Here is a 13,603-nt window from a genome sequence, read left to right on the forward strand (position 1 = left end):
GCGAGGGGGTCAGGGCTCTGCATCCCAGCCGGTTCCGGGGCCCCTCAGACAAGGCCAGCCCGCAGTGCGGGTCGGGGTGGGCAGTTCCATCGTGTCACTGGCCAGGATGGCCGGTCCGGAGCCGGTGCTGACATGGTGCCAGCTGCTGGAGGACAGACAGTGTCTCATCTGGCGCAGTCTGTGAGCATGGACGTAGCCTGCCAGAAATCCGAGCCGATGGGTGCTGGGCTGGATCAGTACTCTGCAGCATTTGGCTGTGGTGTCTCTGTGGCTCTGCTCTGGTGCGAGGCAGGCGGTGCCTGGATCCATCCCCCACAGCCCCGGGCTCTTCCTTGGGGCTCCGTGTGTCCCATGTGTCCTGCCCCAGGTGAGAGTTCCCGGAGACACCGTGTGCCCGGCAGAGGCAGTAGAGGAGCTGCACCGCCAGCTGCTGTGTGTGCACCTTCCGGCTCTTTTTCAAGCTAATTAAATGCATCCTTGAAAGGTTTATGCCCTCATCCATCATGGGCAGACAGCAGCGGTGAGATCCATCCCCGGGCTGGCTGAGCTCTGCTGCCGCAGCGCTGCTGCCAGAGCCTCAGGGCTGAGTCCCCACATGCGCCCGGCTGCTGCCGTCACTGTCGTGTCAGAAACCCAGAAAGACCGAGGGCTTGAGCTTTTTTCTCCTACTACTGCTTTTTAAAGCAGCCCTGTGTAGCTCAGTGGGGGAAGTGGAGTTGGGGAGGATGGGAGGGAGGTGCTCCTGTGCCTGATGTCCCCTCTCCATAGTTCTGTACCTCACGCCGGTAGAGCCTAGGACTGCCTGTGACCGGCTCTGTCTGGGTTTGGAATGCCCTTGTGCTCCCTGTTGGGGGAAGCTCTGTGTTTCTGTTGGGGAGGGGGAGTGGGGTCAGAGGAACCCTTGGCTAAAGCTGCCTGCCAGGTAGAGGAAGCGGGATGGATTTGTGTCAGACCAGCAGGTTTCCTCTTTTTGCCCTCAGTCAGCTGCTGTGTGAGACAAGTGAAGGATTTTCCCAACGGGTGATGGCTGCAGGGCAAAACAGCCTGAGCTCCAGGGGCCTCAGGGGCTCACACGATCCCTCCTGGTGCTGGCTCGGCTGATGGAAAGTTGCGTCAAGCTTCCCTATCACCCTGCAGAGGTGCCCCATGTCCTCTGTCTCAGTGAATTGTCCCAAGCAGAGCTTTGCTGTGATGGGTAACCTGCTATTTTTAAAAATGCTGTGTGCCCCCGAGCAGGGTGAGCGGGGGATTTCCAGGGCTGGCAGAGCACGGCTCCCGTCCTCAGCTCCAGAGGCACAGCTTCTTGCTGATAATTCTCTGCTGTTGTGCCTCCGAGCCTGAAATCACTTCACAGCCAAAGAAAACACAAGGAAATCTCAGCAAGAGGCTTAAAGAGAATCCAAAAATGGCTGCAACACGTGTTGGATGTGTGTCCAAATACCTTAGTGGGGGGAGCAGCAGGTTAAAGGCCTTTTGGGAGCGGGCTGAGAAGACAACGCAGCGCTTGTGCCTGGAGGACAAAGCTCAAGCTTGGGCGGAGTATGAGGCTGGTTTTATCAGGCTGCTTGATGGGCTGCGCTGACAGGCTGTCCCATGCCCAGGGAGGTTTCCCAGCTCCATGCTCTTCAGCGCTGGGAAGGAGCTACCATCAGCCAGGCTGCCATTCAGGCAGGGTGGGTGCACAATGATAAGTGACCGCAGCCAGGGGCTTGTTCTTGCTGATGCCCCATAGCCATGCCAGGCTGTCCCCTCCCCAGTGCAGTTTGCTGAGCTGTGAGTGGACTTGTCCAGCTCCCACAGTGGCTCTTCCATGAGCTCATGGCTCTGGTCACTGTCCCAAAATAGGAGATGGTTGTGCTGAGCACGGTGTCCAAAGCAGAGCCTCAGCTTCCCCCGCCGCAACCCGAACCCCGGACTTCCACTGCCAGTGATTTTGTCATCTGTGCTGTTTGTTCCTCCTTGTTTTCTTTTTTCTTTTCAAAGAAAACATTGTTGCGATGTTTGTGTAGCTGCAGGGCACGAATCCACATCAAGGCTTGTATTTATATCCCACCTGGGAAGGGCAGTTGCATCAGCACATTTTGTAAAACGTTGAGCAAAGCAGCCCTTGCTGCAGGAAATGGTTTTTCTTCACACCAGATTGCCTCACTGCTCTGTGCCTTCCCAGCAATGCTGGCTCCTGGAGAAGGCTCCTGGGGCACTCCTGGGGGATTGCTCCATGCCAGGGTGGCCATGAGAGCTGGGATAACTTCCTGCTAGGCACTGCCTCAGCCCCTCTGCCCTGTGCCAGGGTGGTGCTTCTGTGGTGAGAAGCCTCCCCCGGTGTTGGCTGTTTCTGCTGGGATCCCCATTTCCCAGAGCGCTGGCGTGAGTGGGAGTGCCATAGGATAATGCCTGTGTTCTGTGGCCACCAAAGCTGTGGCTGAACCCGTGACCTCAGCCATAATGCCACCCTTGGGCTCAGGCAGGCACTCCCAGGACAGGCAGGAGCCACTCCCAGTGGAGGAGCATGTGGAAGTTGATGGTGAGACCACTCAAAACCTCACACGGTCCTCGTGGCAGGAGGCAGCTCACTGGCCCTGGAGGTGCTGCTGGTGGCTGTACCTTGGGCATGGAGGGGCTCTCCTGGTGTGTCCTTGTTCCTTTTGTGCCGTCATTGCCTGCCCTGATCCCAAGACGGAGCAATGGTGGCACTGAGCCATGCATTCCTTCTCTCATGTGTCTTGTCCCACACCCAGGTCAGTGCCATGGCTGCCATTCCTGAAAGTTTTGGGGCTATCAACAGCCTTTCCAGGATGTGCTTGGAGCTGCTGGATGCAAACAGCTGGCTCCCTTGTGCCTGCCAGAACTGCTGCTGCTACTGCTGAGTGTTTTTTTTCCCCTTCTGGAGGGATCCTGTGGCTTCCTTCCCAGACCCTGAGACCTTGGAGCCACGGTCCAAGGCCACCAGTTTCCAACCTCTCCCGTGCTGCTGATTCATCACTGCTGGTTAGTTAAAAAATGGTAATCAGCAAATTACTGAAATATAAGTAAAATAAACAAGGTGGGCAGAAAACTGTGTATGTTGCAGGGCCCCAAAGGCCTCAGCTGTGCTGGGCTCTGTCTGTCCCCTGCTCTCATCCCCGGCACAGGGCCTGTGCCTGGATGAGCACTCCTGGAGCAGGGGGTTAGTACCTGGTGCTGCTGTGGGGTTCCTGACCCTGCCAGTCCTGCATCCCTGCCCACAACTGGTCCTGCGAGGCTGCTCTGCTGAGTCTCCCTTGCTCCAGCCCCTCAATTGGAGGAGGTCACTGCACCCCAGGGCAGAGGCTCTGGGGCTGCTCCCAGTGGGGGCATGGCAGCTCCCACAGGTCTGCTGGCTCTTGCCTGGGTGCTCTCCAGCCCTTCTCCACCAGGGCAGTATGGCAGCTCTGTCCATCCTGGTGTTCCTTCAGCCCAGGATGTGCCGCCTTCTGCTCACACCATGCCCAGTTTTGAAAGGTCTCAGGTTGTGTGGCCAGGGCAGCTCCTGGCAGACAGCCAGGCTATGTGCCATTCCTGGGCTGCCTGGGCTTTGTCCATATGCCTGTGTTGACAACTGAGCTGCTCTGAGTTAATTTGGCAGCAAGCGCTGGAACAGTTGTCAAATGTTTTACTGAAATCCAAACGTGTTGCATCTACCGCCCTTCCTTCTGCTTTGCGCAGTTTACAATTAAATACCACCAGTTTTGCCCATATTCCACCTTCCACAAACCCCCGCTCCTTATTCCCGAGCCGCTCCATTGCTGACAGCCATGGATTCCTGGCAGCACATTGTCCCCTCGCTCACAGTCAGGTTCCCTGTCATTGTCACAACTGCTGCTCTTCCTGTTTTAGCAGGCAGCTGCTGTGCCCGTGTCACTGCTGGGAACAAAGTGCTGCCCACCCGTCCTGTGCCATGGTGCTGATGGTTCACCACAGCAGCTGTGTCCCCTGGAGCTGGCAGCCACCCAGCTCTGTCCTGCCCTTCTCTCCTCCCAGCTCCTGCCTCACTCCTCTGGTGCACAGGAGATGTTTCCATGGAGCTGATCCAGCTCAAGAGGGGATGCTGAGGGGATGATGGCCATGATGCTGCCCATGGATACCCCTTCCCAAATGCTCCCCAGCTGACCTGGACCCTGTGCCCCTCTCACCTGCCTGAATACCCCGTGGTCTTGCTCCCAGCAGGTGGGAAAGTTTGAGAGAAGAAAGGCTGGTCAAAACTGGAGGCAGAAGCTGAGGCAGGAGGAGGGTCAAGGGATAGGATGGAGTTTACAAAGAAGTCCTGAAGTACAAGAGCCTTGTGACGTTTGGAGCAGGCTGCTGGTGGTGTTGGTGTGAGGTGTGCCATGGTGCCAGCTGTCAGCCCCAGCAGCTGGTGAATAGAGCTCTGGGTGGGATTCCTGCAGCATTCCAGTGGGACCCCAACAGATAAGGGGAGTTCCCAGGGTGGGCACGGAGGGGGATGTCCCAGCCCAACACAGGAGGTGACTGTGCCACCCACCTGGATACCGGGAGTCAGTGTGGCAGGCAGGGGATCCGTCATGTGTGGTTTGCAGCTGGGATGGGTGGTGACACAGCAGCGCTGGTTTCAGTGCCTGCAGGGAGGAGTAAGCCTCCCGGTGACAGCCACGTCATCCTCACCCAGACAAGAGGTGCGGGAGCAGCAGCATCAGGCTGGGGCAGCTGGGCTGGGTGGCAGTGGGACTAGGGGGTAAGGGGCTGCAGGGGGCAGGACACCAGGCAGGCAAGGGTGAAGGGTTGGCAAGAAGGGGATGCTGAGAGGTGGGGAGTTCTCCAGGTGAGACAAGGGGCAGGCACGGTGTATCCACAGAGTTTGGGGCAGGCAGGGAATGGGTGCAAGGCCAGGAACTGCTGGTGCTGGACAGCTGCGGGTCGGTGGCATGCAGGGTGGTTTGCCAGGAAGGGTCCTGGGCCCAGCTGGAGACTGCAGCCCCAGCCCACGCAGGGCCCAGTGCCGGGACAGCAGATACAGGAATTGTGTGCAGGAATGTTGTTTCTGTCTGGAACCCTTGAGCAGGGGCTCTGAACCTCTGACGCAGAGCTGCTCCCTGTGCCCTGTCCTGCTCCCATGCCAAGTGTCCCTGTGCTCCTGTCACTGCATACCATGGACTGCTGCTGGCTATGGCAGCCAATGCTGGGGTGTTAGCTCTGCTTCCTGGACATGGAGTGGTGCAGAGCCCATGGGACAGGGACGGGTTTGGGACACTGTAGCTCAGGGCAGTGGGGCCAGTGGCTGCCTGGCTCAGCTAGAGGCATGCAGTAATGCCCTGCCCGCTGTTCAGGGTGTCTGGCTGTGCTGTGGTGGCTGTGTGGCACTGGCTCTCCCTGAGGCTTCTGCCAAGTCCAAGTGCTCCCTTCCCTTTGCACAGGTCGTATTCCCAGTGCGACCGGCATTTGCTCTCCCCAGTCCAGTGCTGTCTCACCCACACAAGATTCTGACTCTCTCCCACCCCACTTCCCCTTGCCACCACACTCCTGCTTATGCTGGGAGGGCACCTGATGCCATCCACACACCTGTGCCTGTCCTTTGCTCCTGTGTACCCCTGTCCCCTTCCTGGGGTTCCTGGGTGTAAAGCAGTGACTGTGGCAGCTTGGTGTCCCCTGGCTCCTCAGCTCCCCACCAGCTTGAGTCCCCCAAACCTCACTGCTGACCCAACCAGCACCTCCTAGCAGGAGACCCTCAGCCTCGCAGAGCTGCTTCTGTGTCCTGTCAGCCTCTGACCTGGTCAGGGGTTCAGGCAGGCACCAGCCCCCTTTGACGTTCTGGACCAGTTTCCCACAGAGGGTCTACATGAGAGTGGCCATGAGTAAGGGTGTGTGAAGGGGCTGCGGTGGCTGTTCCTTCCCCTTTTGGCAGCGACGGCGGTGACCGGCAACCTCGTGGCTCGGCCAGTGTCTGGGTTGGAGGATGTCTGCCTGGGTTTTTCCATCTCACTCCTTTCAGGGGCTCTGGGAGCAAAAAAGGCCATGGGCAGCCTGGGCTGGGCACAGATCATGTGTCTCTGCCATCCACAGCCCTCTCCTGCCTGTGGCACTGCCCCATCACCACTGCCCTCCTCTCCTTCCCTGCAGCCATAGCGGCTGCCCCAAGCCTCCCTCCACACATGTGCTTTCTGAGGAACCTGTGCCTTCACCCCGCTCCCATAGACAAGCTGATTGAGGCTGCCTTGCACAGGGCTCATGGCAGCAGTGCCAGCCCATCCCACAGAATTCCCTGCCTGGCACAGAGGCTGCCAGCACTGCCAAACATGGGGGTTTCCCTGCTGCCCTGGCCCTGCTCCCTGACGAGCCTCCAGAGAGTCACCAGAAATTCCCCCGGGATGGTTCCAGGAGGAAGCTGATGAGCGGGGCCGTGAGTCAGTGGGAGCGGCCAGGACGGGGGCAGAGCTGTGGCTGGCAACCCCCACTGGAGCTCCCACCACCCAGCTCGAGGACCTGCTGGGGCTGATGCACAGTGTGTGGGGCATTGGACCTCATCTCCTTCTGCCATCACTTGCTCCAAGGCCCCACTCCCCTCGAAGCCCCATTTCTGCCAGCACTACTCTGTGCTGCTGGGCCGTGGCTCTGCCCTCAGGGTACCACAGGATGCCATGTGTGCTCTGGCAGAGTGCCCAGGAGCTGCTGTTGAAGCTGCAGCTTCTGCATGTAGTGGAAATGAGGGATGGGAATAGCATGGGGAAGGCCAAAGGATCTGCCACAGTGCCAGAGAGACTAGAGCTGGATCTGACTTTCTGACTGTATCCCAGAGCTGGAGTCAGAATTCTCCTTGCTGGGGCTGCCCTGCAGGTTCATCTTCCCAGGGGTTATTTAGCATCCAGCTCCCACAACAGCTCTGTGCTGTGGGCTGAGGTCCTGGCAGGCTGGAAAGTGGAAACATGGATCAGTGCCTGATCCCCAAATGCCTCAGGAGCCACCAGCCTCAGGGCCCCTTGGCAAAAGCCCTCCTCACCTCAGCTCCCAGCCAGGCACAGAGAGCCACTGCCTCCTGCCTGGTGAAGAGCTGGGCCACCACAGGGACAAGGGCGGCAGGCTGGACCCTGTGGGAGGGGGCTGTAGGGTGACCTGGCTGCAGGGTTTCTGGGCTATGTCCCACCATGAGGGAATGCTTATCTGGATGTGTTTGTCACACCGGGTGCAGGATGGCGGCTGCTTGTGAAGCAATTTCCTGTGCCAGGGAATGGGGGCTGCTCTTGCAGGGCTGTGGTGGGGGAGTGAGGCAACCCCCTGATTTCTCATTATTGCTTCCTTCCAGCTTAGCCCACACTGCCGGTGAGTTTCCTGTGCCCAGCCAGCCGTGGCCCTGGGATGCATCCCACCAGCACAGGGCACCTGGCAGGTGATGCTGCCCCAGGGATGAGCCCTCCCTTGGGCATAGGGGTTCATCTTCAAGGGCATGGGGAGCACAGCCCTGACCTCTCACTGGCCCCAGCTGTGCTGGGTGCCAGCATAACCTGCTTGTCCTTTGGCTGGGCCAGGAGCTTCTGGCTTGGCTCAGCCAGAGCCGGGGGGATACTGGGAGGGGGCAACTGCTGAGCCAGTCTGGCACTGTTGGGAACTGGAAGGACAGGCAGTAACAGCAGTGGGGTGAACGGGAAGATCCTCCTGATGAGCCAGCTGAGGACCCCTTGGGCTCGTGGGATTTGTGAGAGCTGGGGCAGGGGATCTGCTCTGGGACCTGTGTCAGGCAGCCTTGCTGGGCTACACCAGTCCTCCCTCCCCCCCGCTGACGCTGCGCCTTGTTCTCTGCCATCTGTTTTCCCCTCTCTCCTCATCCCTGTTTGCTTTCCCCTTCACTGCTCTCGTTCCCACAAGCATCGGCACTTTGGGAGAAGCAGGAAAACACCATCCCATGGCAAGGTCTGTGCTGTACTGGGTGGGAACCTGAGTCAGCAGCACCCTGCAGAGCAGTGCAGCAAGGATAGGGCACCCCTAATGTCCCAGGGCCCCAGGTGGGGCATTCCCATGCCCAGAGCTGCTCCTGGGCAGGCACTGCCTCTGGTACCAGGAAGCTCTGCCATTCAACTTCTGGCATTTGGGCTTAGAGGTCATGGGGTGAGGAGCCATGGGCATCTCCAGTGCTGGAAACATTCAGACCCACTGGGGTGGTGGGGAAGGATGCAGAGTCTTGGTGAGGGTGCAAGCTCCCAAATCCCAGGCAGATGGTTTCCAGGCACTGGGGCTCAGGTGGGGGTTCCACTGTTATCTGCCCCCATGCCCACCCAGGCCCTTGCAGGTCTGTGTCCAGCACCATCAGCCCTTGGCCAGCCAAGCTCAGTGTCAGCCAGTGTGATGACACAGCTACAGGGTCCTGAGCACCTGGCTGGCCTCCAGTGATGCCCTGCTGTCCCCACAGTTAGCATGGTCTTGGGGCCAGCAGGGCAGTGCCTGTGCAGGGCAGCCCCAGGGTGGTCATTCAGTGCTGTGCTGTGGCCCGGTGCAGCTGCCCAGCCACTCTTCCTGTCCTCGTGTGGCTGTGGAACGCAGCGTGTTTAGTAAACAAGGTGATGAAACAGTTAAGGCAGAGATGGAGTGTGCATTTCGTCACCGTGGGAAGGGAGAAGGGAGCGTGAGTCGGCGCTGAGGGGTCTGAGGGTGACTCACTGCCCTCCCACCCCATAAATAGGAGCGGGTAGCCCGGCGGCATCCAGAGCAGACAGCGGGGACCAGCACAGCCACATCCCTCCTGTCACCGCCGAACCATGGCACTCTTCCTGGCCCCGCTTGTCGTCGGGCTGCTGGCTGGCTCCTGCTGTGCAGCCCCTCTCCAGGGCAAGCCACAGGCGGTTGTCACCTTCCCGGGGGACCTGGTCAGCACTCTGCCGGATCTACAGCTGGCAGAGGTGAGGGGAGCACGGCCCCGTGGTGCCCTCCTGGCACTCAGGTCCCCAAGGGGTACTCAGGCTGACAGTGAGGGGCTGCAGGCACGGCTTGAGAGCAGTCAGTGTCCTTGAGCTCAGGGAGGCACCACAGCTGGGATGGGTGCCCGGGGCTGCTGGAGCCCCCTCCTGCCTCACTCACCCCTCTGGCTGCCTTTCCTCCACAGCGCTACCTGCAGAGGTTCGGCTACACCACGGAGGCAGAGGTAAAGATTGGTAGCAGGCACGTGTCCCTGGGCAAGGCACTGCTCAAGATGCAGAAGCAGCTGGGCCTAGAGGAGACAGGAGAGCTGGATGCTGCCACGCTGGAAGCCATGCGAGCCCCCCGCTGCGGTGTCCCTGACGTGGGAACCTTCCTTACCTTTGAGGGGGACCTCAAGTGGGACCACATGGACCTGACTTACCGGTGAGTCTGCTCTGGAGATGAACCCTTGTGTCCCCAGGGTGATGGTCCCAGGAGAATGGAGAGCCTGAGGGAGCAGGAGGATGGCAGCCTCTGCTCAGTCCTTGTCTGGGCTTGGTGCTGCCTGTACAGCTGGGTCTCAGTGCTGCCAGGGCCAAGCCGGGATGGCAGCACCATCTGCTCCCCGATGCCCTGAACACCTGAGCCCTGGGGGAGGTCAAGGGTGGTGGTGACTGCTATCACCTTTGGGGGTGGGGGTCTCCTCCTTCCTAGAACAGAGTCACTCCTGCATGAGGAGGGGACCTGGCAGCACTGACCCTCTCCTCCCTGGCAGGGTGATAAACTATTCCCCTGACCTGGACCATGCTGTGATCGATGATGCCTTCAGACGAGCATTCCAAGTGTGGAGCGATGTGACCCCTCTCACCTTCACCCAGATATACAGTGGCGAGGCAGACATCATGATCATGTTTGGCAGCCGAGGTGATGTCCTTTGGGCAGGCAGGGAGTGAGGAGGGGCCTGGGGACGTACCCTGCGTGTGGGATCCTCATCCCATGTCTCCTTGGGCTGTGCCCAGAGTCCCCCTGCTCCCCACATGCAGGAGGTGTGCAGGGGTGTCTGTGTGCATGCTGGGGATGTAAGAGCTCCTCTGGCAGGTCCAGCTGAGGGTGCTTTTCTCTGCAGAGCATGGGGACGGGTACCCCTTTGACGGCAAGGACGGGCTCCTGGCCCACGCCTTTCCCCCAGGCCAGGGCATTCAGGGCGATGCCCACTTTGATGACGATGAGTTCTGGACACTGGGAACTGGCTTAGGTAAGGGCAGGGTGTGGTGGTTTGAGGGGGGTCTGATGGTGCCAGCCTCAGCAGCAGCATTGAGCTGCCCCTCTCTGAGCAGTGGTGAAGACTCGCCACGGGAATGCCAATGGAGCCGAATGCCACTTCCCCTTCATCTTCGAGGGCCGCTCCTACTCCCGGTGCACCACGGAGGGGCGCAAGGATGGGCTGCCCTGGTGTGCCACCACCTCCAACTATGACCAGGACAAGAAATACGGCTTCTGCCCCAGCGAGCGTGAGTAGTGGTGACCATAACCCCTGCCCAGCCCCACGGTGCCTGGGGCCTTCCTCACTCTCCCTCACCCCACAGTCCTCTACACCAATGGTGGCAATAGTGATGGAGCCCCCTGCGTCTTCCCCTTCATCTTTGATGGCACTTCCTACGATACCTGTACCACGGATGGGCGCTCCGATGGCTACCGCTGGTGTGCCACCACCTCCAGCTTCGACCAGGACAAGAAATATGGCTTCTGCCCCAACCGAGGTGCCAGCAGGGAGGGGGGCATGCGGAGGAGGGGGCACACAGGGTGGCCACATGAAGGATCTCAGCGCTGTCCTGGGTTCTGGCCAGTGCAGCCAGGGGCCAGGGACAGCCTCACTGACACTTTGCTGCAGACACGGCGGTGATCGGTGGCAACTCCCAGGGGGACCCGTGCGTCTTTCCCTTCACCTTCCTGGGGCAGTCCTACAGCGCCTGCACCAGCCAGGGCCGGCAGGATGGCAAGCTCTGGTGTGCCACCACCAGCAACTATGACACCGACAAGAAGTGGGGCTTCTGCCCTGATAGAGGTACCTTCTCCTCTGCCTTTTATGCCTCCCAGACCCATGCCACATTGTCACACTTCTTGCGGGGACCACAGCCTCTAGATGGTGTGTCCTGCCGTGTTGTGGCCCACCGGGCACTTAGACCAGTGCTTTCTCCCAGGTTACAGCATCTTCCTGGTGGCTGCCCATGAGTTCGGACACGCACTGGGGCTGGATCACTCAAGTGTGCGTGAGGCCTTGATGTACCCTATGTACAGTTACATCCAGGACTTCCAGCTGCACCCCGATGATGTCCAGGGCATCCAGTACCTCTATGGTGAGCAGCTGTGCTGCAGCTGGGTGCAGAGTGTCCTGAAGCACCCAGCTGATTCCAGCCTCATGCCCTCCCCTGTATTCACTCAGGTCGTGGCTCTGGCCCTAAGCCCACTGCACCTGCACCTGCTCCCACTGAAGAGCCCCAGCCCCTGCCCACAGAGGAAACCCAGCCCATGCCCACAGAGGAGCCTCAGCCCATGCCCACAGAGGCTGGCAGCACCTCCACCACTGAAGAGGAGGAGGAGGAGACACCAGAGCCCACAGTAGGACCCATTCCTGTGGACCCCAGCCGGGATGCCTGCATGGAGAAGAACTTTGATGCTATCACAGAGATCAATGGGGAGCTGTACTTCTTCAAGGATGGGTGAGTGGCAGCATCTGGCACCTCCTGCCCTGGTGAGGTGGGATGTGGGGGAACACAGGGATGTGGGGGACATGGGCTGTGGCAAACTGAGCTCATCTTCCCCACCAGGAAATACTGGACCTACTCGTCCTTCTGGAAATCGGGCATCCAGGGTGCCTTCTCTGTTGCTGATACCTGGCCTGGCCTCCCAGACACCATCGATGCTGTTTTCCAAGATTTGCTCACCAAGAGGGTCTTCTTCTTTGCTGGTGAGCTCTGCCTCCACTGCCCCCGGCCCAGTCCCACGGGGGAGTGGGAGGAGCCTGGCAAAGCCTGTGAGCTCTCAGGGCTGTCTGACACCCCCACTATCTCCCACTGCAGGTCGGCAGTTCTGGGTGTTTTCTGGGAAGAGTGTGCTGGGCCCCCGGGGGATCGAGAAGTTGGGTATAGGGAAGGAAGCTGGCCGCCTCTCGGGGGCCCTGCAGCGGGGCCGCGGCAAAGTGCTGCTCTTCAGTGGGGAGAGCTACTGGAGGTGAGCAGGACTGGAGAGCAGCAGTGCCTGCCTGAGCCCTGGCAAGGCAAGGGAGGGGGGTCCCAGCAGCCCTGAGCACGGCTCTGCTGTCCTACAGGCTGGATGTGAAGGTTCAGAGGGTGGACAAGGGCTACCCCCGAGCCACCGATGATGTCTTCACCGGTGTTCCCCTTGATGCACGCAATGTGTTCCTCTACCAAGGTGAGTGGAACCTGGTGGGTGGGTGCTGTGTCTTCAGGCCTGGGCTACCTGAGCCTCCCATGGCATTGCTCCAGTTCCTGGCTCGGGTTGCTCGGGTGTGTGCGGAATGGCCCTGGGACAGGGCATGCCGTCAGCCCCGGTGGGTCCTTGTGGTGGAGCTGGCAAGGTACCAGCTTGTACCTTTGTAGGGTGCCATGTGCCTGAGCTGCTTGGGCAGCCACGGGGATGGGTCTTTGTATGGCCAAACTCCTACTGACCCTCCAATCCCTCTGTCCCCCTCCTTGCCCAGGCAAGTACCACTTCTGCCGAGGCAGCTTCTACTGGAGGATGACACCGCGCTACCAGGTGGACCGGGTGGGCTACGTCAAGTATGACATCCTGCAGTGTCCCCAGCACTGAAGGCCTGACCAGCCACCAGCTCTGACAGTGCTGCTCCCTGCCCACTGCTCCCAGCCTGCGGGCTCCTGTCTCATAGGCTGACCCCTGGGAGCCCTGTGGCTGTGGGTAGCCCCAGATGAGGTCACCATCTTCCTGGAAGAAAGGGACAGGGGGTCCTGGGGTCACCCCCTGGGGGCTGCCCAGCCTGGGGAGCCCCAGCTGGGGAGAAGGACTCTTGCCACAGCTGGCATTGTGCCACCCCTGCTAGTGCCAGCTCCACTGCACAGAGGCGTTTGTCTGGTGCAAACCGCACATGGATTCGAGACAAATTTATTTTTTTCCTGAGCCAGCGATGCCAGGTCAGGCTGAGCCCCACTGGGAGCTGGCGCCTGGGGACACATGAGGGTGGGAGATGTGGTTTTGCCTATTCCTGCCCACTCTGCCAACCACCCCCTCTGCCAATTGCCTGCCCATTTGTAATAAAGACAATTCTTTGGACACAGCCTCGAGTGCTCTATCAGCTATTGGTGCCATGGTTTGGAGAACCTCCGTGTACTGGGGGCATCATCCAGGAAGGATGTCCCTCGGTCTCAACACTGTCTACCATCAGCCCTACGCCAGGCGCGGCACTCCCCGCCCCGACTCCCCGGACCTCCCAAGCCCTGGCTCCGCATAATCCTCCACCCGCTTCCCTCTCCTGCGCTCCACCTTTGCTCCGAGATGAGTAGCGGGCGGTTGTCACCGCGTGCGGCCGGCACACAGCGTGTGACCGCACTCCCCACTGCAGCTGAGACCCCGCCGCAGGCTGGGCCCGTAGATTCCCCCGGCCCCGGTCTGTCCCTGCTTGGCCGCAGAGCGCGGCGGCAGGGTCAGGGCTCGGATCGTGCCCAAGGGTGCCCGGGTCCGCGGCAGGGTGGGGCAGCCTCAGCTCCGG

At 60.2% G+C, this 13,603-nt stretch overlaps 1 protein-coding gene across 1 annotated transcript; it reads left to right on the forward strand.

Annotated features, from left to right (window-relative positions):
* Nucleotides 1–8,406: 8,406 nt before the first annotated feature.
* MMP9 (matrix metallopeptidase 9) lies at nt 8,407–13,168 on the forward strand. Its single transcript, XM_058850293.1, has 13 exons — nt 8,407–8,861; nt 9,065–9,303; nt 9,635–9,783; nt 9,986–10,114; nt 10,197–10,370; nt 10,446–10,619; nt 10,751–10,924; nt 11,061–11,216; nt 11,303–11,579; nt 11,688–11,827; nt 11,940–12,090; nt 12,188–12,291; nt 12,581–13,168. The coding sequence occupies exons 1-13, from the start codon at nt 8,721–8,723 to the stop codon at nt 12,688–12,690; spliced, it is 2,118 nt and encodes a 705-aa protein (XP_058706276.1). The 5' UTR covers nt 8,407–8,720; the 3' UTR covers nt 12,691–13,168.
* Nucleotides 13,169–13,603: the final 435 nt, after the last annotated feature.

This window comes from Poecile atricapillus, chromosome 15, assembly GCF_030490865.1.
Source record: "Poecile atricapillus isolate bPoeAtr1 chromosome 15, bPoeAtr1.hap1, whole genome shotgun sequence".
Taxonomy (NCBI): domain Eukaryota; kingdom Metazoa; phylum Chordata; class Aves; order Passeriformes; family Paridae; genus Poecile; species Poecile atricapillus.